The 23,246-nt window shown below is 46.4% G+C and overlaps 1 protein-coding gene across 12 annotated transcripts in view; it reads left to right on the top strand.

Moving 5' to 3' along the window:
* ZDHHC14 (zinc finger DHHC-type palmitoyltransferase 14) overlaps positions 1-23,246 on the top strand; it is a 276,013-nt gene that overhangs the window by 195,739 nt on the left and 57,028 nt on the right. For all 12 annotated transcript variants that reach the window (XM_045080132.1, XM_004770891.3, XM_004770889.3 and 9 more), the window contains one exon: positions 136-294. In XM_045080132.1, coding sequence (XP_044936067.1) covers positions 136-294 — 159 coding nt within the window. The remainder of the gene's footprint in view (positions 1-135; positions 295-23,246) is intronic.

Raw genomic sequence — 23,246 nt, 5'->3', positions numbered from 1 at the left:
GTAGGTGTCCCAAGGCCAAGGGTGGCCACTGCCCTTAGACATGCAGACTCCACGCCTCCCTTCTAGACGCGGGAGCCTGCAGGGCACCGGGGACCGTGTGACGAGCGTGCGCTCTTTGTCTTCTTTTCTCCACAGATATCGCAAACGGCACCAGTTCAGGGGGGTACCGCCCGCCTCCCAGAACCAAAGAAGTCATCATCAATGGACAGACTGTGAAACTTAAGTATTGTTTCACCTGCAAGATTTTCCGGCCCCCTCGTGCCTCTCATTGTAGCCTTTGCGATAACTGCGTAGGTGAGTAGCCGCGGAGACAGCCTCGGTTGGGCCGGTCACGCGGGGGGTCAGGTGTCTGCTGCACTGGGGGGGCTCGTTTCCTCGGAGGACTCGCTTCAGCACAGCCGAAGAGAGCACGTGCGTTTCTCTCTTCCTGCGGGACTGAACTCAGTACTAGCCGTATTCCAAGCGCCTCCTGCCGCCGATCCCATTGACCAAGCCTAGTGTTACCAAATCTCTCTCTTTTTTTTACTTTTTCATTTTTCCTTCTTCCACCACCTCCGCTCCGGGTACAGCGCCCTAGACCTTCTCCTCCCGGAGCGCACACACCAGAGTGAGGTTCTTTGCTCCTGGAGCTTCCAGATCGGCAGGCACTAGAAGTAAAACCCTGTTACCCCGAGGTCCCTCGGTTGCCTAAATGTGGCCGGGTGGACTTTGTCTAGTTCTCCCAACTCCTCAGAGAAGCACTTAGTGGGGGGAACTGGAGGCCCCACGAAGTCCAAGGAGAGGAAAAGAGGCAGAGGCGGGAGGACTTCCAGGCCCCTAGTTAGGATGGTTGCTCTCCCCAGAGACCACCAGGACCTTGCCTCTGTGTCCCCTTGCTTTCTCCAGGACAGACTGGAGGAACAGCAGAGGGAATGGGTAGCACAGAGGTCCTCCGTTGTAAGACATGGCTCTACTGTTTGGCCACCATTGGCCCAACAGGGGATTTTTACAGCTGACCTGGGTCTCAGGCCCTTGGAATTACTTGGCAAGCACTTCCTGTCACTTCAGCCAGAGAACTGCTAGTCACACCCACAGACCATCTTCCTTCCCAGTCTGAAGCTTCTTAGAGAATGAAGTTGGCAAGGAGATGGTAGAAGACCCAAGTCACAGGAAGGGTGGGTAACACAGAGGCTCTGCCCACTGGGAAAGACCCACATTTCTCCAGTCCCATAACCTGCCATGGATAACTCTGGGCATTAGGCCCGGGAATCCTCTATGAGGATGAGCTGGGAAGGAAGTTTTAAAATTCTCTTTGGATTATTGTAAAACGCCTTCTTAAAGGTCATATCATCGTCTTATTCATTCCCTCCAACACCGGGAGGTGTACATACATGTCCCTTAAAGAACCCTGATGAATAGATGTAAAATCCCTTTACCAAAATTATATATCAGCCGCAGTTAATGGTGTGCTTCTTGAGTATAACTGTCTACGATTCTACAGTGTCTTGTGGAAAGTACCAGCTAAAAAAATAGGAGCCATCAGTCCACAGTGTCTAGGGGCCTTCTGCAACCTTTCTGATGAATCCAAGTCACAGTAGCAATCCAGCACCCCCCCCACACACACACACACCACCAATAAGCATAGTGGTGTCCTATATTTGGGAGACACAGAACAGCAAAGGAGAAGGCAAGGAAAGGGGAAAGTTTGGGAGGGGGCTCAAGGGGAGGAGAACTGGCCAAAGAGCACATTGCCAACATCTGCCTCAAAGCAGCATCTGCTGGTCCTGGGGCTGGAGTGTGGCAAAGCTTGGCCAGGGCCCCAGTGTACAAGTGACAGGTGAGACAAGTAGCATACAGCTGATTAAAAATAAAACTACTCACAGCACTCCTGGAACAACCACACAGTGATTCAAGCCTACATAGCTTTTGTTTTCCAGTCCATGATGCTACATTTGGGCCTTTGGGGTGACCCGTGAGCAGACCAGCAAATTGGACCTTTTTCCACATTCGGGAAAACAGAACAGAAAGCAAATGTCTCCAACTGAGAATTGTAATTGCAGAGTTTGCCATGATTTTATTTGTAGGAAGAAAATTTTTATTGAAAGAATTATACTTTTTGCAGCCAGGGAGAAATGTACAATGATGTGCTGAAAGCCAGGGTTAGCACACGCGCCTTCCCTTCCTTTGTAATGAATGGGTTTGGGTTGGTTCTTCCTACGTACACGGCTTAGTGTTGCTTTACACTGGGAGAGGAGAGAGGAAAAATGCAGTTTCCCAGGTGGTCCAGAAAAGTATTTTTCTTTGTTAACTAAGTTTGAAATGAGAGCATACTGGGAGGGGCTCTGTATTTTGAGTTGAGAACTGAGGGACAAAGCTTCCATGGAGAGCAGACTCTGGTGCAAATACAGAACAGGTTAGCAGAGCCTAGTGGTTGGCAGTGTGGGTGTAATGCACAAGATCAGATCGAGGTCCTGTCATTGGATGCTATCAGTACCTGGGTAGGTTATCTGACTGTCCCCAACTGTTACCACCTCTCTAAAATGGGATGCCCCTAGTACTTCCTCAGAGGTTTCTTTTAAGGATTAAGTGAGACAGTGTCCAGCAAAGACCACAGGTAGACGTGGTGCACACTGGGGGCTCAGTGTGTGCTTGCCATCAGTGTCGTCACGGGTGACCAGGGAAATGCTACCATGATGCTTCAAGGTAACTGCACAGAACAAGATTCATCTTCACGGCGTGATAAGAATCACCTTGTTTTCCTGTAATCTGGTGGGCTTTAGAGGACCTGCAGTAGTAGAAGAGAACATATGCCTCTCCGCTCTGGTTTTGACTGTTTACCTCTCTTTCTGTCTGTCTCTCAGAACCTTTCTTTATCTTCTCTCTAGTTCTTTTTCTCTGTTGCCATCCATTGTTTCTGCACAGACAGAACAGAGTATTCTGGCTTATTGGTTAATCCAGGTGATCTTTGAAGTTATACGGTATTTTTAAATGGCCCAACATCTGGGGCCATGGAGCCCCTTCTGCTGTCTCTGATCCTCAGGATCCCTCAGATCATGATTAAAGTGAGACTAACTGAAGGTGCTGGAAAGCACACTGCGTGCTTGGGAGGTCCTCTCCAACTCACTGTATACATACTGGAGCCCCCACGTGAGTCTGCTCCACATTTTAGGGAAATCTGTCCTTTGGTGGTCTCTGGTCTCCTGTCAAAAAAGCCAGCAGCTTTCACCGGAATTGGGTATTCTGAACACAATCTAAGCCTGTAATTAAAAGGGACTTACTTGAAAGTAGCTTAATCACACCCTGTGGACGAAGTTGAGTTGGCTAAACAATGAGACCGCGCATGCGTTTGTAAGCCTGCTCTACCTCGAGTTAGTCGAGTTCTGACCAGGCAGAAGCAGCTTAGCCTGAGGCCCAGAAGTGGCCTTTGGAGGCAGCAGCCCCCTGGGTCCCAGACCTGCTGCCCTGTGTGGGCAAAGAGGACACTCTCTGCCTATGCAGTGCCGCATCCGAAAGTGCTATGAAGACAAAGAAAAGGGCACGTGAAGCCCTCAGGCTGTGTCAGCCCCTGGGTTGCACTCAGTGCTGCTAGCCTCTTTCCTTACATAGGGGGTGCCCTGGTCCCATTTTGTTCTGTCCTCTATTGGTTCTGGTGTAGGTGGCACAAAGCACCTCTAGAGGCCCTCCACTTGGTGTTCAGTGACTCTTGTTTTGAGTAGGGCTGTACCACCATCTTTAAAAATCCTTATAAACTCCTTTTCTCATTCCCCTGCCTCTTTTTTGCTGTGCTCTCGCTCTCCTGAGAGGAGTGCACACTCCCCTTCTCACCCCACACCATAGTGTCTCCGTCCCATTGATCCGGCAGCTTCCTGTGTGATGTGGTTTTCTGAGCTCAGCTGCTGATATTTTGTCTGTTGTGTATACTCTGTGTATATTAGAGCTCACGCATTAGAGCTACTGCTTCACTGTTGGGCTCAATCTTAAAAGGTTTAGAATATCTGAGATTTGGAATTGCAGGTGCCTTCTGGTGTAAAGTTGCATTCTGGAATTTCTTTTTAACTATTAGGTATGGGGAGAGGGCTATTAATCTCCCAAGAAAGTGTATCATTTGAGGGGAATGGAGAGAGATGGCATTTGCATTCTCCCAAGAACCAAAACAAACAGGGGTTTACTGTACCCCCCAGTTTCAAATATCTTTCCTTTTCAGTTGTATTTAATAAGGACCTATGTGTCAGACCCTGTGCTAGTGGCTAGATACATCCAAGTAAAAGACAGTCCTCAACGATCATTACTAAGAACAGATTAAGAAGAATTCAATATAGAAAGAAATCATTATATTTATTATGGTGCATAGGCCAAAGAGAGTAATTTTAAACACTGGTAAAGAGTACAATTAACAATTCAGTCATCAACATATATGCACCCAGTAATATTGTGTCAAAATATATAAAGTAAAAATTGTTAGAGGAAGCAAGGATAATTTCGTATAAACATAATGCTAATGAGAAACAATTGTATAATTCTAGTTTTGATGGTTCAGGTAAATAAAATAGAAGTAAGGAAATAAAGAATATTAATATATAATTAATAAGTATATGCTGAACTTTGTTTCTACAAAGTATACTTACCTTTTTTTAAATGGTATGTGGAATATTTACAAATATTAATCATACTAGGCCACAAAAAATTCCTAGCTTTCTAAGAACAGATATTGCACAGACCATAATACCTGATGGCACAACAGTAAAACTAGAAATCAGTCACAAAGAGATAAATACACAAACCTGACCAGTTGTGATATTTAAAAAAACAAACAACAAAAAAACAACTTTTTAAACTTCCAACACAAACCTCAAAATCACAATTGTGGACCAGTTAGAAAATGACAATAAGAAACAGGCAAAAGAAAACTGTATGCAGGTTAGAATTCTACATTTTAAACACACACAAGAGTTGACCTAAGCAGGAGAGAGTTCTTTGGAAAGCTGTCAGGTAGCCCATAGGAATGAAGGAGAAGCCTGAGAACCAGGCTCGAAAACCAGGAAGAGCCAGGGAGGGCTGCGTGACTGAGTGCAGTCACGGCTGCAAAAGGATGTCACAGGAGGCACGAGCACCACAAGCAAAATGCTTGTTGCACCACCACCAAGTTCTAATTCTGCTGCTGCTCTCAACTTAAAACTGACTCCGTCCGTCTGCAAGGACTGTGGGTTCAGACATCTGGATGGGAGCCCCTGGGCCTGTTTCACTTCCCCACCCGTGAGCTAGCAAGGTGGGAGAAGTTAACTACCCACTTTCAGCTTCTATATTGGGGGGTGGAAGGGTGGGGTCCTGTCTCCCACCTATTTTGGGATTCTCCCCAAAACAGGAAATTTACTTGGATGGTGAATGGCCAATAAAATAAAAAGTTTTTAAAAATCTAGTGCAAAAAGACCCTGAATTTAGAAACCAAAAAACAAACATAGCATCCATCTCAAGAGGATAGAAAAAGAATAGCAAAATAAGCTTAAGAAAAACAGGAAGAAAATGATTAGTGACCTTGAAAACAGAAGAATAAATATGATCCCACCTCTGATTCTTTGGAAAATAAGCAATGTAAAGATAAACTTCTGGTAAGACTGAAAGAGAAAATAAAAAGAAAGTAGAAATAACAGATTCAAATAAGACAAATACAGGTGAATTTTTAGTTATTAGAAAATAATTACATTAGTTTGCATATTATATAATATGCTGATTGCTTTGAAAATCTCAGTGAAACATGACTTTATGGAAAATGAGTCAAAGAATTAGTAGAAACTTAAGTAGACTAATAATAATGAAAGACTGAGTAATTTACTAAAGAAACATCCAAGAAAGATGCCAGAACCAAACAATCTTACTTCCAGTGCTCTGAATAGCGTTTCAGATCTTAGAGCAGCTTGGACAGCTTTTCTGTTCATTTCTCCAAGACGGCATAGACCTAACACTAAAATCTAACAAAATAACATGAGAAAAAGAAGACTCTCTTTAATAAATATATGTAAAAGTCAACATGATAACATAGCAAATTCAATCTAACATAGCAAATTTAATCTAACAGCATAATAAGAAAATTCGTCATTTTGACTTAGAAGGGCCTATCCCAGGAATGCAATTTTTAAAATGTTAATAAGTCTCTTCCTATATCAATACGTCAAAGGCCAAAAGGTATATGATCATGATAATAGATAAGAAAAGGAGATTTAATAAAATCTGGCACCCATTTCTAACTCTAAAACTTGGCAAACCAAGATTGGGTGGTCTGATAGGCTGAATTTGGGCCCCATGATCTCCATACTATGGTATTACTCCCACAGTTAGATCACCTCACATGACAAAGAGGTTTTCCAGATGCCAGTAAGGTTCCTAATTAACTGACTCCAAGTAATGATCCAAGTGGGCCCACTGTAATCATAAGAGCCCTTCAGAGCAAACAGCAGAGATTCCAAGTAGGAGAAAGATTCATCCTGCATGGTTGGCCTGAAGATGGAGGGGACCATGTGGAAAAGGCGAGAAAGAAATGAATGCTGTCAGCCGCACTAGGCTTGGAAGGAAGAGGACCCAAGCCCAATGGCACCTGCACCCCCGACCTTTACCTTGATCCTAGCCTTGGGAGACCCTGAGCCAACCTCCAGACCTGTTAAAATTTCAAGACACTAAATTTGTGTTTTTTAAAGCCACTGCATTTTGAAGAGCTATCTTCACCCCCATGTTCATTGCAGCTTTACTCACAATAGCCAAGAAATGGAAGCAATCTAGTGCCTGTCAGCTGATGAATGGATAAGGATGGCGGTATAGGCATGCAATGGAATATTATTCCTCCACGTGAGAGAAGGAAATCCTGTCATTTGTTTCAACATGGATGTATCTCAAGGACATTGTGCTAAGTGAAATAAATCAGACAAAGACAAATTGTGTATGGTACCATTTATATGCAGAATCTAGAAAAGCTGTACTCATAAAAACAGAGTAAAATGGGGGATAGGGGACCGAAGGAGATGTTGTTTAAATGTACAAATTGCTAGGCACTTAAAAAAAACTAACAAAAAGAATATCCTTTAACACAATTGTAAAGATTAAAAAAAGCTAACATTTTCTTTATGGCAAAATGCTAGAGTTATTTTACATTAAAGTTAGACACAGATTAGGATGTTCACGATCATGGCTAGCATTTAACATTTTTCTAGCTTTTTTAAACTAACGCAGGAAGATGAGATAAAATAAATATGCACTGTCAAAAAGAAGCAGGCAAAATAATCCCTTCGTTGCAGGTGACAAGAAAACCAACAATAACATTAGAACTAGTACCAGCAAATATCAGAGCTCATTTAAAGTTCAGTAGGGTTATTAGTTACCAAATTAATACATTAAAGTAAGTGGTCATAGATCAGTTAGGAATCACAATAGAAATCAAAATACATTCTCTCCACAATATTCTTTTTATTAAGATTTTATTTATTTATTTGAAGGACAGAGATCACAAGTAGGCAGAGAGGCAGGCAGAGAGAGAGAGGAGGAAGCAGGCTCCCTGCTGAGCAGAGAGCCCCATGCGGGGCTAGATCCCAGGACCCTGGGATCATGACCTGAGCTGAAGGCAGAGGCTTTAACCCACTGAGCCACCCTGGCGCCCTCTCTCCACAATATTCTTTATAAAATTAACCAATGTAAGGCAGGGGATGAGATAAAACAATTACACAGTTAGGTCAAAAGAATAAGCTAGCCATTAATAACCAGTAACACTGTGGGGAAAAAGCAATGCAAGGAGACCTGTACTGTTGGATATCATGAGGTCTAACGCATGTCCCTGACCCACAGACCAGGTGCAGAAAGTGACTTGAGGGCTGCCTACTCATGTGTATATGTGTGTGTGAATACTTTCTTCATTGTCACTTCTAATTTTCCAAATCTCTGAAACGATCATTAGAATGCACAGTCCTTGTTTAGAAGGATCTCACCGTCTGGAGAGAACGGCAGAGGTCATCAAGACAGTGTAGGGCTGGTACCACAGGGAGGGGTCTTCTGGAACCCAGACTTCTCATTGGGGGGGGTCCCTTTGCCAAGTTGTACAGTGTCAGGAGGGGGTTACTGCATTACTGAAGGCAAGAGACCCAGTGGGTCAACATACTGGGCAGACCAGACAGGACAGAAGCTCGGAGACTTGTGCGAATGCTTGAAAACAGTCCAAGAGGCTTGTCCCCTGAGATTTGGGGGAGCTGTTTACTCTACGACTCCTGTGGGGCCGGCCTCTAAGCTTTCTGCGGTTGCACACGGCTGGGTTTTTCTGCTCCTCGGGACATCTAGTCCCTTCCAATAGCCTGTCAGTTTTTCCTCAGTGTCCGGAGTTTTGTCCTTTTTCCTTGGTTGAAGCAACAGGTCCTGTCACTAAACTTCAAACTCTATCAATCATCTTAATGCTTTTGGATCCAAGCCACCAGCCCTGTTTTCACCTTCATGGACCTCTGGAAAGTTCCTGCGTGCCTCCCCTAATTGTGTGCCTACCTCCAACTCTAAGTGAATACCTGCAGTCATGAGCTCCTACAGCTAAAAACAAACTTGGAGGTGGTTTTTTTCTTTTTTCTTTTTTTTTTTTTTTCCTTTTTTCTCTGATCACCTATTATAGTGGACTGAAGGCTGAAGGGGGTTTTTGAAATGAAGAGAAAGTCAGGGACTGTCACCGTTGTTGTGATGTAACTCACACTTTGCAGACGGGAGAGAGGGCCAGAATTCAGTTCATGGCTGTGCAGAACACTGCCATGTGTTCCTTAATGGTTTTAGTCATATCAGAAGTTCAGAGCCAAATTTACCCACCTCTGAGCATATAAATAAGACCTCGGGGCATGTATTTTTGGCACTGACTTCTTCCTGATTTGTTTATAGGCAGCTCAAGTCCTTTTTCAGAAAGAGAGGGGAGTTTTAATGAAGTCACTCATTAGCAGTGATTCAGTGTTATTAGCTTAAGTGACAGATGACAGAATTCCAAGTAACCTTCCTGACTCACTTGATGGTAAGATGACATTCTTTCCTGGAAGTCTTTTCACCTCCTCTTGCGTCAAATGAAAACCATTTCTGGTTGCCTCCATGCCGTTTGCTGTCTCTTCCTGCCAGCTCTCCTGTCCCGAACATCATGCCCGCTCCCCTTCTCCTGGGTCCCCGGCTGGCCCCAGCTTGTCTCTTGGCTCTGCACTGTCCGTGGAGTCTTCACACCATTGCCCCGTCCCTGGCAATCTCTTTCTCAACATGCTCTCCCCACAATGAGGTCTTCTGTGTTCTGCTTCCAGGAGTTTCTTCTAAAAAGGACATTAACATTGAGGGTCTAGAGGTGCTTTTGAGGCTATAACCAAAATAAAATGAAACTCCTCGAAGGCTTTCCTCTTGCAGAAGAATCTACTTCACAACGTATTTGTGAAGTAGACTCACAAATCACAACACATTTGTTCTAGGTGTCAGTGCATGTAAGTCCGTATAAATGTCTTAAGATGGACTACGTGGGCCCAGGAGTCTGCATTTTAGCACAGTTCCCAGCGGGTTCCTAGTCGCAGTCAAGGTTGAGAGCCAGGGGATCGGCAAGGGTTCCAGCCCGGAGGTCAGGCCATGTGGAAGCCTCAGGAATTGCTCATTTCTTCTGACAGGAGGCAGCCACTTCTAGAAGAAAAACTGCTCACGGTGATTAGCCACTTTGAGATTTTAATATTAATAAGTAACCACCATCTTTTGGAGGCTGCTGGAAACCATGCATAGGAAATGTTGAAAACTCATCAAAAAGGCTGTCTTTCTCCTCCAGCTCCCCTTAGGGCCATCTTTTCTCTGGGTGTCTGAGGTGGATGTAGACACAGTTTGCCAACAGGGGAAGTAACGTAAGCATTTGTAATGAAATCAAACGTACGTATACGTCATGCTGTTGACTTGAGCGGCCTAGAATTGGAGCTGGCCTCCAGCAGCAGATGGTTACGTGGGTGGAGAGGGCAAAGAAGTACAGGACAGGACTCCTGCCCTCGAGAAGTTTTCTGCCTACGTATGAAAAGTTCACTAACACCATAAAGAATATTTGACAAGTTTTTAACACTCGGGATAGCTAGTCTGACCTGAGAATGGTCATTTTAGCTGAATTCTCACAAAGGGATGAGATGGGAGGAAAGTCTTGAAAAATTAGATGGCAGCCACCCTGAGGCTCCGGATGTGGCCCAAGAAGGAGGGACCAGACTCAGCCACTAGCAGGAATTGCTGGAACAAGATCAAAATCTGGCCTTAGGAGGGCTAATCTCACAGTGTAAAGTGAGTCGATGAGACGTATCTGTTAGCTACTATCCAGCGATGCTGTCTGACAAACATCCTCTGATATCTCCATGGCTTTTAATAAATAGCACTTCTCCTTCTCGTGTGGCTGTGGGTCACGGGCAGTTCTGAGAACTGGCTGGGCTTGGCTCCGGGCATTGAGGAGGGTGAGTCTTCTCCAGTTTGATTCTGAGGACCCGGGATGGAGGGACTGCAGCCAGCAGGGATGTCTTCTTCTCCCAGTGTGCATCACTGGACCAGGTGATGGGACACCAAAGCAAGCAGTATCTCTTAAGGCACCTGCTTAGGAGCACATGTGCTAAGCCTCCATTGGCCAAACAAGTCAGATGGCCATATGCCCATGACTGTGATCTGTCAGTGGCACAGGGAAGGATATTCTATCTCAAGAGGGAAGAAAGTGAGTATTTGCTGCAATTAACCAATCTGTCACCTGCAGCGAGACTCGAAGACTGAAGACCAGTCACTTTCTAAGGCTGTGTGTCTATTCATCTTTTTATAGTATAGAGTGTCTTATAGTCCAGCCATCTGTTGTTTTCTTGAGTTGCCTAGAGGTGAAATTGTCCTCCAGCAATGGATTTGGGAGTTAGGGAAGCAAAGGATAAAATATACATCACCAGCTATGAAGTTCTTTCTTCCAACATATCTGTGGTCGACCAGCTGATCCCGCTGCTCGCTGTTGGGTGTTAAACGATAAAGGTTTCACAGAATTCCACCTACTGTCAGCAGCAGTCGGGCAGGACTGAGCTCTTAAAGGCTGGCCACTGGGATAGTGACCAGTAACCTGTGTGCTTTTGTTTTGAAAGCTTAGTATAAGTTTGTACATTGAAAAGGAAAAGCTCTGGAAATAATTGGGTTTTTTAGAATATGTTAAGTTTTATTTTACTTTCAAAAGGTTGGAAAGTATTTTAAATAAAAGACTCATTGACATGGAAAGATTAAGTTGGGAAAAGGGGAAGAAGAATCACTTATTTAAAAATTAGTAACGTGGAGCATTAGGTTAAGTATCCAACTCTTGATCTGGGCTCAGGTCACAATCTCAGGGTCGTGGGATTGAGCTGTGTCTGGCTCCCCACTCAGTGGGGTGTCTGCTTGTCTCCCTCTCCCACTGCCCCTGCTTGCACGCATGCTCGCTTGCTCTCTAAAAATAAATAAATCTTTAAAAAAATGAAAATTAATAATGTAAAAAAAGTTACTACTGTGCCTGTAACATGAGATTGCTACATTTTTTATTAAGGACAGGAAATGAATACACAGAAACAATGTACGCTCAAATAGTTCCTGGGTTTTTATGATATCATCATATATTTAGGGAAGGCTTTTTACTTTAGGAGGTGATTCTATATCTTATCTCATCTGTTGCTCACAACCAGCCTGTGCATTAGGGGGGGTAGAGAGTATCACCCCCATTTGATAGAGAACTCCGGGTCAGAGAGGGCAGGAACTTGCAAATGGTCACACAGCAGGACTCCAGTAGCCTGGGTAAGAAGCCGTCCTCCCAAGCCCTGTGGGAAAGCTCTAATGCACAGCTGCATAGCAGGGAGAAACTCAGCTGGGCCAGAAGGTGAGCAGGAGGCAGACAGTAGGATTTAACTTGTGTGGAAAGACCATAACCTCTATCCCACTGTAGCAGAAACACGCCATTCATCCAACACTGAATGAGGCTCTGTGCCTGGGTCCTGGGCAGGGCTGCAGTTTGCAGGGAGAATAGGAAGTCACAGGCATTCACAAACCTCTAAGAGCTTCTGAAGGCTCCAGGATGAGTAGAGAAGGTGAGCGTCTGCCACAAACTCGCTGGACCCATGCAAAGTCTTACGTAAACTCATCACACTGCTTATTGTCCTGGGATTATTGAGAGGTTAGCAAGACAAGGGACATGTGTAAGTGATTCAGATTGTTAGAATCCTCTCATGTGTGCAATTGACATGCATATTACCCTCTTGAGTTGACATAATATAGGCTTTTTGTACTTGGATTGGGCCTTCTTCTCAGGGCTCCCATGGGTCTGTTAAGATCCAAGAGGAGAGTTTAATGAGGTGAGCTGTGTACTTGAATCAGAAGGTACCAGCAACTTGAGTGGAAGCCGTGGGCCCCACATGGGAGAGAGCTCCATGATCTACCCCAGCGACCTGGACAGAGCAAGGCTCCAACAGCCTCAGAGCCGGAGCTCAGTTGCCATGAGGATAGGTAGACTGTGGCCCCTGCTAGAGAAATGCAGCTAAGTCACCGGGCCTGGCTCCCTCCAAGGACATGGCCTGACCAGGGACCAAACACCTTGCTTCTAGAGTTTGCTTTGAGCAGGGATTCCTGATCTGGGCACCGTGGATGAAATTCAGGGATCCATGAGCTTGGATAGGAAAAACAATCCCATCTTTATTCTCAGGAACCTCTCAATGAAATTTAATATATCCTTCAATTATATATACAGGCCACAAACCACACAAATAGGATTAGTCACCACGAGAAACCACAGACATTTCTGATGCCTTGCAGATATGTAGACCAACCTTTCCACTTGTCACTGCTTCACAATTACAACAACTGATAAAATCTAACTTCTGTTATTTGGCATATGAATAAACAAGCATGCATTTTGTTGTGTCGCAACTTTTTAATTATTTTGAAAATAATACTGATTTTTGGTTTCTTTTGTCCTCTCATGTGTTTTATAAATTTAAAAACACATAGGGAAGGGGAGGCCAGTAAGCTTCAGGAGGCTCCTGGCAGGGGTCACGGCACACCCAAGAAGTTAAGAACCCCGCTTAAATCTTGTTTAGACTCTTCACTTGTTAGAAAATAAACTTCTGAAGATGACAGGTAACATCTCTCCACCCCACCACCCACCAGATGGACTGTATTCATTTTTTTTTTCAAGTAATACCCAGTAACTTTTTTTTCCCCCCCAAGAATGCCATTTGTTTTTTGGTTGTTTGGTGTATTTTTTTTTTAAGGTTTTATTTATTTATTTGAGATAGAGAGCAGGTGCACAAGTGGGGGGAGGGACAAAGGGAGAAGCAGGGTCCCCATCGAGCAGGGAGCCCGATGTGGGGCTGGATCCAGGACCCCAAGCTCATGACCTGAGTCAAAGGCAGACGCTTAACCAACTGAGCCACCCAGACACCCAAGAATGCCATTTTTACAAGCTCTTTTTTTTTTTTTTTTAAGAAGACCAATGACACTGGGCTCATTCTTCTTCCTTCCCCTTTTTCTTCCTCTTTCTCTCTCAAGAAATGCAGGTGTGCAGCACACAGACACATAGCTTCCTGGAGGTGGGTGGGCGGTCTCAGTGGCGGGATGAGTGTCTGAGCTTGTCTTCACCACCTCTCTGGGTTCTTGGGTAAACAGAATCCTTCTTGAAAGTTCCTTAAAAGTTGTTGAGAATCTCTTCCTCCCCACTGTCCTTGTCTCAATCTCTTTATGCCACTGAGAAATACTGGGAAGAAAAGAACCCTTGGTGTAGTTAAAGAAATTAAGGCTTTCCCGCAAAGGCTCACTGGGTGTCATCTTAGATTTGAAGCAAAGATCATTTCCCAGCCCCACCCCACCCCCGCCGTGGTTTGTATAATGGTTTGTGCCACATGTCTTTCCCCTGGAAGCAGGCAAAAATAAGGTGGTATTATAGAGCATATTCTTGACGCTTAGGAGTTAAATTTACAACGATATCATAATAGAGGAGTATGCCTTTTATCACATGATAAAAGTAACTGGTTTTCCACCAGCGGTTTGTGCCTGAAAAACCATTATTAGTAATTGATTTGTAGGTTTATTTTTCAGTCCAGTTAGCTGAACAACAACAACAACAACAACAAAAAAGCACCTGCATTTTTTCCATCTTTGATCATGCTGATGCTTTGCTGGAGGACAGAAAGTCCCCAGCATGTGTGTCTGGGATTCTTAAAACCCCGTGCTCAGGGAAGCAGGGGGCTTGTAGGCTATTGATCCTCTAGGGCTGGACGTGTGACTCTGTAAGCACCTCTCTCAGCTGTTGGAGGGATGTCTACCAACTGTCGATTGTCAGGCCCCATGCAAGGCAGGCACTGGGGAGACAGCGATGAATGGGGTTGATTGGGTCCCACCTGCAAGCTTGCAGGTACCCGCCCAGTAACGCAGGGCCGCATCCATGGAATGGGGAGGCAGATGAACAATTCAAAAGTACACAGGTGGGAACACGCAGGAGAGGTTCCTAACCCAGGGGAAGGAGCACCCAATCTGAGAACCGCAGGATAAGCACGGGTTGTCAGGCAGAGGGAGGGACCCGAGGAAGAGGCTGACGTGAAAAGCCCAGGCAGTCAGGGAGGAGGTAAATGAGAGGCAGAAGGTAAACACGCACCTTCCAAGCCCACTGAGGATCCTCCGTCTTACCCTGAGAGCAGGAGACAACACAGTGACCCTACTGTGTTTCAGAAAGTGGCCTCTGTCCACCTTACAGACAGTGAGTGGATGGTGGCAAGACAGAGCCATGTAGATGAGTGGGAGGGATGCTGCCCTGGCAGGTTCCCTTGGCGCAGGCTAGGGAAGGGACCATGGAGGTGGAAAGACAATGTGGATGGATTCCAGAAATATTTCAGGGAAAGAGCCAGCAGGAGTCCGTGCTTCACTGAATTCATGGTGTTGGGATAGGGGAATGAGGGTTTGAGCCCTTTATCTCTTGGAAGCATGATTATATCCCCATGTTAAAAATTAATGTTTTTAGGGGCGCCTGGGTGGCTCAGTGGGTTAAAGCCTCTGCCTTCAGCAAAGGTCATGATCCCTGGGTCATGGGATCGAGCCCCACATCAGGCTGTCTGCTCAGCAGGGAGCCTGCTTCCTCCTCTCTCTCTGCCTGCCTCTCTGCCTACTTGTGATCTCTGTCTGTCAAATAAGTAAATAAAATCTTTAAATTAAAAAAAAAATTAATGTTTTTAAAGGAAAATGGAGTTCACGTATTTTAAGTGAATCATGGCACGCTGACCTGTCTGTATGGCACATAACTCAGCTTGACTGCCCGGAAGCCTCTGGCCCTTGTTCCAGAACTCCATCCATAGCCACTTAAACCTGAGGACCTAGAAACGATGGGACCAGCTGCAGAGAGCCAGAGCTACAATGTCAAGCCGGAGTGGTTAGTTGGTGTCCGTGAAGTCGGACACATAGAGGGAAGAAAAGAAGGGGGGTGGGGAAGCACTAGAAAAATCACAGCAAGAGAATGAAGAGAGCAAAAAAGACAAACACGGGGAAAGGGAGGGTAGCGAGTGGTGGGGTCAGGAGCTTGCAGGGGGCTGAGAGCAGATGGTGCTAGGACAGGACCCGCCACCCTGGGAGCTGCCAAGGATGCTAGCTTGAGGGCAGACCCCACAGTAACTCTGCTCCCTTCCCCCAGAACGGCCCCCACGGCCGGCATGCTCACACTGCCCAGGCCTCGCTCTTTACAGTTCACGCAGTGAGCTCCGAGCTTCCTGCTGAGTGGGTAGGTTGTTCTTAGTTGCCGCTAATGAGGAGTCCATTTCCAGTCCTGCCACAAGCAGAGTCTGTCCCCCGTGCTGGAGCCACAGGATAGAGCATGAGAAGAAGCTAGTCCTTCAAGAGCACCCAGGAGTCCCAAGGGACGGGCCATGGGCAGGCATGCAAGCGAGCCCGGGAGGAGAGGGAGCCTTGCCTCTGGGCGTCAGGGGCAAGCAAGGGGCCTCCTGAGGTAGATCCTAGCCGGACTGGGGTCCCATCTGTCCTTGACTCTCTGTCTAAAAGTCATCAGCAGTTTCTTGGAGAGAAAATTGGGAAACAACATCCTAAAACACCTTTTTAGAACATTTGTCTGTGACTTTGTAGGGTGAGCCCTCATCGTCCTCATCCCGGGAGCTTCAGATTCCAACAGGGTCCTTTGGTGGCATCATCGCTGCCCAAGGAGAGGCCCTAGCTGCCTTACAACCTGTTGTCCGCAGATAGCTGACCTGGGTCAATCTGAGACCACCTGGACCTAAGAGCGGGAGTAATCAAGTAACACGCCCAGCCCCCCAAGTCTGACAGAGGTCACACATGTCATGTTCTCGTCATTCACCATGGGTGAGGCTGGGATGGCAGGAGGGCTCATGCCCCAAATGAGACAAGGCAGGGGAAGTGAGTGGCCTTGGTCTTAGAGCCTGCACTTGGCAGGAGTGAGGTCAGGGCTCTGCCGGTGTAGGAGGGCAGAAACATCCCTTTGTGACAGACCTTGTGGGCCCAGCTCCCACACTGAATGAGCAAAGCCAGGATGCCCCCGTGTTCATTTTCAGCAAATGACTGTGACTTCCTGTACCAGGGGCTAGAGTTCTCCCACCATACAAAACCAGCCCTTTCTCTTCTGGGCAGCCAATGCATAAACAGGACTCCAGTTTCTAACTGTGGAATGGAAAATACAACCACGGTAGGAAGCAGAAGCCTGCACAGGCCCCGCCCTGTGCGGCTTTCTGGATGATGGGGTCAGATGCTCTCACAGCAGAATGGGGCTCGTTGATAGGTGCACTTGACAAAAAAATGCTTTGTTAGAGGATTCTGTTCATTCAAAATAATGCCTTTAAAATAATTTTTGAACATTTCTTTTTTTATTCTGCACATTCATTTAAAAATGGTTTTCAAAAAAAGAGAGACCGTGTGTCTGATGAGATGGTTTGGAAAGCACATCCCCCAGCAACAGGGAGGATTCAAGGACAGAATTTCTGGGGGCCCCGGGGCCCGTTCTCTGCCCGTCTTGGGTGGGCGCCATGGGACTACAGCCCAGTGTCTGTGTGTGCTGCTCCAAGGCCTCCTTCTGAGCCAAAGGTAGATTGGACCTCCGGCCGTGGGTTTTATTTTTATCTGGCTAAGAAGTGCTTGCCTCATTTCTGCCTATAATCGTCAAACTGCAACTCTGCTTTAAAAATACTTTTTTTCAACACCCAGGAAAGCCACAAGCAAGTACCTCGTGAAAGTCTGTTTCTATTGGTCTCCCTGTCCACCCTCTATCCCCCTAGCCCCTTCCCTAAGTGTCCTTCTGACTTGCTGTCTCCCTTGATGCGTGTGTGGTTCCTGGCTTTGTCCCTGGGGAGTCTGTGCTGGGCTTTGTCCCTGTGAAGTGTGTTGGCTCCCTTTGTCTTCCTGAAATCTTGCCCTCCAGTTTATGGCTCTAGCTCAGACCTCTGCTCAGAGCTCAGAGTTCAGAGCTCCAGACCAGCAGCTGCCCCCTGTTTTTCTGACATCTCCACTTGGGGAGCAGAGACATCCCACATCAGCATTTCCCATGACCTTCACCTTGCTGAGAGCCAAACTGTTTGTGGGTCACACTTGGAGTGGCAAGCACTTAAGAGTCACTTTTGACTCTTTCCTTCTCCATCACAGGGCTCTGTCTTACTCGGGGGGTCCCAGCTCCACTCACGTACCCCCCCTACCTTTGCTCTGCCAGGGCCAGCGACAAGCTGCCGTCACCTCTCATCATGACCAGGCAGGGGTCTCTTGGTGGCCTCTTCCATCCGTCTCTTCTCCCCATCTGATCCCCCCTCTACGACTCCAGACAGAACGCGATCGTCCAACCCTTCTTGAAAGTGCTTTCCTGCTGGTGGCTCCTAGGAAGGAGGCCGACATCCTTAACCCAGTCAAACATGAGGATGTGTGCCCTGCCCACCTCTCCGGCTTGGCCTCCCTGTCTTCGCCTGTCCTGGAACAAGCCACAGTCTCCTCTGTGAACTCCTGCCTGCCTTTCGGGGAGGGACCTGGGAAGCCTCTCCTGGCTTTCTGAACTCTGCCTGCATGCACGAGGCTGTCCTGATAGAAGGCTCATTTGGAGTGGGTGCTCCAGGAGGGCAGGCGGTATCTCTTTCCCTCGTTCCGTGTTCCCAGCCGCCGGCACCTTACCTGGCATGAAGCTGCTCCGTTAATATTTGGGAATAGAGGGAGCAAAAAGAAGGAGGCAAGGAAAGGAAAAAGAAAGATTAAACATTCCTCTGGCTATATCTACCTTCATCTCTCCACCTCACCTTCCTCTCTTTAAAAAAAAAAAAAAAAAGGTATATTGCTTTTTTAGTTCTCTCACTATGTTAGTGCTCTCAACTGAAACAAAAACATTTCCTTCCCAAAATTTACACTAAATAAAACTCACCACCCCACCCACAAACTCTCAAAGTTCAAGAAGTACAAATAACATCTTCAGACTCCCAAGAGAAAAGATAAAAAGTTATAAAATAGAAGTTTGATCAGAAGCTAATACCCCTGATAACAGCTCTGGGAGCATGGAAATGGCATGATTGAGAATGCATTTTGGCCTCTTACAGATAGGATACCTACATCCGTTTATTCACTGGGCAAGTATCTGAGGGCCTGCCCTGTGCCAGCTACAGATGTGAATAAAGCAGTAGCTGCTTTCCAACTCTTTTCTTTCCTGCAACTCACAGGAAGAAATGCATATTCGCTGGTACTTGATGTATATAAATGTTTCGTGAAGCAGTAACTTGATTACATGAGATGCCTTGGTATTTTCCAGGCTATTTGTCTTCCTTTTTTAAAATCGGAATGCTGGTCGTGGCCAACTAAATTAATTTCATGACCCACTACTTAATCACAGCCCTTAGTTTGAAAGACCCTGAATAAAACATAGGCCCTTCCGGTAAGGAAAGCCGCTCACGCTCTGTGTGGGTGCACGGCAGCTGGAAGTTACGCGGGGTGAGCAGAGAGCGTCCTCCAGCTGTGTTAAATCCTTTATTAACGTGTAATGAGTTTACACTGTTTTGTATAGTGAAAGTGTATTTTCAGTGCTACCGCTAGCTAATTTGAACTTTAGGAATAAAATTAGATTTTAAGAAGAAAAAAAAAAAAAAAAGAGGTGGGGCTCTAGGACGCTGTTCCTCAGGACCCGAGGGCGGCACATTGAACAGACCCATCTGCCTGCCTTCTTAGAACAACTCAACTTGAAAATTTGTTGTTTGAAGTGAGTTGCTTCATTTTCAGCAAGGGAAACCATCGATCAACCATTCTTAACCCCAGGGTCTAAGAACAGGCTTGGGGTGGTTGTATGGAAACTGCTGTGTATGAGGGCGTGGAGGGGATGGGGTACAGTTTTCATCAGATTTTCAAAGCATTTGGGAATAAAAAGCATTAAGAACCACTGCCCTAGAGGTCAGAAACCTGAGTTTCTTTTTTTTGTTGTTGTTGTTTAAGATTTTTTATTTATTCATTTGACTGAAGGATAGAGAGAGAGCAGAAGCAGGGGGGGCAGCGGAGGGAAAGGGAGAAGGCGGCTCTCTGCGGAGCAGGGAACACAACGTGGGGCTCGATCCCAGGACCTGGATCATGATCTGAGCCGAAGGCAGACGCTTCACTGACTGAGCCACCCAGGCGCCGCCAGAAACCTGAGTTTCTGATATTGGTGGGAAACTGTAGCCAAGAGGATGGGTTTTAGCCTTCGCTTCCTCCTGCGCCCTCCCTGTCATCCTTCTTCTCTCATTAACCTCACCCCTATCATGCCGTCCTCAGTCACACCTCCAGCAGCCCCGGGCCAGCAGCAGGAGCCTCCCCTGGCCTGGCCGCTGGACCTGAGCTCCGTAGCTCTGGCCTTGTCAGCAGCGAGGCATTTTCCACTTGCTCTCCACAAGGGATGGGACGTCAGCCTCCTGCAGGTTTAATAGTCCATCACCATGTCCCTGCTGTACTTCTCTCTTAGATGCCCTTTGTAAATCCTTTCAGACAATCCGATGGAATTTCTAGCCATTAATTGTCCTCGATAGAAAATCACTTTCCCAGACCATAAACCCTTGGCAGTTAGCAGGTCTGGCTTCATGGCTGTGCAGGACCCAAGGTCGATTTAATGCTCTGCTGTCGCTGTCTTGAAATTCTTGCGAATTTTCTTTTTTTTTAAGAGAGAAAAAGAGAGTGCCCTTGCGTGTGCCAAGGGTGGGTGGGGAGGAACAGAAGAAGAGGGAGAGAGAGAATGTTAAGCAGGTCCCACATCCAGCACAGAGGTGACCCAGGGCTCGGCTTGGGGCTTGATCTCACAACTCTGAGATCATGACCTGAGCCAAAATCAAGAGTCGGATGCTTAACCGACTGAGCTATCCAGGCACCCATCTTATGAATTTTTCTATAAGATGCCCTATAGGGTCATTTTGCAGTGGACCCCGCAAATTATGTTGGTAATCCTGACCACTAGAGAGAACCTTGACCTCTTCTTTTGAGTGCCTTGTTTTAAAACAGTAATTGACGATCCACTGGCTAGACCAGAGTGACTCAGGGATGTGCTGGCACACTTCTCGTGAACAACAGCCACCAACGAGAAGACAACCCACTATATTTAGCTTCTGAGAAATCAGTGCTGATCTGATTCTGGTGGGAGGGGGAGTATTTATGTAGCACTTTGTAGTCTGAAGGCTTTACAGCCTCTGGTTCCTTCTGGGCCTACCCTGGGTCTATAAGAGGACCAGTTCTTATCAATTATTTATAGTTCCTGCTGCTGAAGCCTGCCAGCACTTCCTAATTTTGTGCAAGACAGACTCAGTTGACTTCAATCTCTGACATTTGTATTCAGCCCTATGATCTTAATATTTGAATTGGAAAGAACCTTGACAGTAGTATATCCAGCTACTGGGACCCACAGACCTGCCTAGGGGACATTGCTTAATCAGCCTTTAGGGTTAGGTCACAGGTCCTTTCTCCTGAGAACCCAGTGGCCTTTCAACAAGGCTCCCCCAAGCTGTCACTTGACAAGAGCGGGATACCATACATACTGGGATCTTAACTTGGGACTGCTCGGAATAATTACAGGGAACATTTACTAGCTGGTTGTAGTATGTGGGGGTGACAGGGGGGTTGTAAGCAGTGGGCCATTTTAGAAAATGCAATATAACGGGGAAACTCAATATATAAAACCAATAGAGGTCTGTCTCCTCTAGTTGAAAGGGAAGAAAAGGTGAATGACTAGAGAGAGGGACCTCCCAGCACCCAAGGAGCTCATTCTGGAAACGCAGCAGTTCTATGTCCCATCAAGGCTGCACCCAATGGGGAGGCTCCAGCAGCGGGAGCCGCACAGGGAGTACAAGCACAGGGCTCATGGGATCTTATTTGCTTTGGGTGGTCCTTCTAGCAGCCATGTGGAGCACACACGGATGGGGTGCCCCCGGAAGGTTTGACAGTGGTTCACAGAAGAGCTGATAAAGGCATATGCACTGCAATGGCCTTCAGAGACGGGGGCAGAAGCATGAACAAGACAGCAGGATACAGCGGGCACTCCTGTTGGCCAGCTGCATATGAGGAATGGGCAGAAAGTACATTCTCCACCTTGGGCAGCCAGATGCCTCGAGGGCACCATTTGCTAAGACGAAGGCAGTGGTGAGGAGAAGAGTGAACAGGGAAGCATAATGAATGTAGCTTTGGACCACTGAAGGTGAGGTGTCTACAAGACCGGTAGGTAGGAATGCCTAGTGGGCCGTTGGAAGGATAGCAAGAGCTCAGTCAAGGTGAATGTATCAGTAAGAGAAGTAAAGGAGCTTGGGGTGAGTGACATCCAAACACACCCTCAGTTCCTTGTGCTCAATAGGAATGACTGGGTTACCTACCCTCAACGGTACCCTCCCAAACCTGGATGTTTGCACCAGATCACCAAGCCTTGAATCAAAGGGACAAAGGGACTGTGGAATCTCAGGCACATGTCCCGGAATGCCAATCACACAAGCAGCTGGGGACGCAGATACTTGAGGGGCCGAACATCTGCGCAGAGTGACAGCAGCTGTGAGGATTTGGGAAAACCCTACAGGGGACTTCTGAGCATCAAATATCCCTTCAGCCCATCTGAGTCTGGCTTTTCTTCTATTCTGTATTGCAAAGTAGGGCAGCCGGGACTATCCAGTAGGATAACTGCACTGAGCCTCCAGAAGGCCTTAACTCTGAGTGTGCTAGGCAGGGTGGGTGCCTCAGGGTCCCACCTTTTCGAAATGCAAAATTGGGGACAATTACGAATATTACAGATATGAATATTGGCCACATGACTAAAGAACGGTTACAGGGGGAGCACGGGCCCCTGTCACTCTCCGGTCCCACATCTGTGTTCATCATCTCGTAACACATAGTCATTAGTGGTAGCCACGAGACACAGCTATATTACTGGATGAGCTATTACATGGGAAAGCACCCTAAAATATATAAAGCACAGTACATATTTGCCATCCTTTCCTTGCACTGGTCTTCTGTTTTAGCTCTACTCGTCATAAAGTTGGGTCTACAATTTCAACTTAAGAGAAATAAAATGTCTCAGAACCTTTGCAAAAAGATTTCATTCTGGGTAAATTTTTTAAGATTATTACTTTGAACACATCAGAGTTTGTTATGCAAGGGATTCATCATCAATTCCACTGAGTTATTGTATCCTGCTCATCGACACAGCTCTGTGCCCGAGACGACATCAGGTCTTTGCTACAAGATCGTAGAAGGGCTTACTCCAGAAAAGCATTCCCATCAGGAGCACAGGCTTCCAACCATATATGTCCATAGTCAAATTGACAGCTTTTGAAGAGCCTTAGAATCATCAGCTTTACGTGTGTTATGTGCCCACAAGATAAACCACTTCTGAAACCCTTGTTCTCAAACCTTCATTTTGGGCTTCAAAACCACAGTGATGGGACATGAAAGAACGTGACTGAAGTGTGGAAACGTGAGGAAATCAGCAACAGGACATCAAAAGGGGTTCTTGACCCAGACCCAGCATGGAGCAACCAGGGCCTTGGCAATTCCACCTGCTCCCGGCTTCACTCTCCTCACCTGTACCCGGGCACCTGGGCTGCCTCTCTCCCAGGGCCGGTGTAAGATAAGCGAACACTAACAAGGACTAAAAATCAGAAAGCCCTACAGATGTTCAAGTCATTCCGATGTCAGGTGATGTTGATATTGATTTCAAGGCCTGGAATTACTAGAGAGGCATGGAGAAGTTTCTGAGGGGTGTTGGTTGATAGCACAAGCTTGTTTTTTCAGACTCAGAAGAGAGTTTTATTCTGTGGAGA

The sequence above is a fragment of the Mustela putorius genome, unplaced genomic scaffold (genome assembly GCF_011764305.1).
Source record: "Mustela putorius furo isolate JIRA1106 unplaced genomic scaffold, ASM1176430v1.1 tig00000450_pilon_pilon_pilon, whole genome shotgun sequence".
NCBI lineage: Eukaryota > Metazoa > Chordata > Mammalia > Carnivora > Mustelidae > Mustela > Mustela putorius.
The sequence above is the reverse complement of the archived record's forward strand: the minus strand, read 5'-3'. Positions and strand labels throughout refer to the sequence as shown.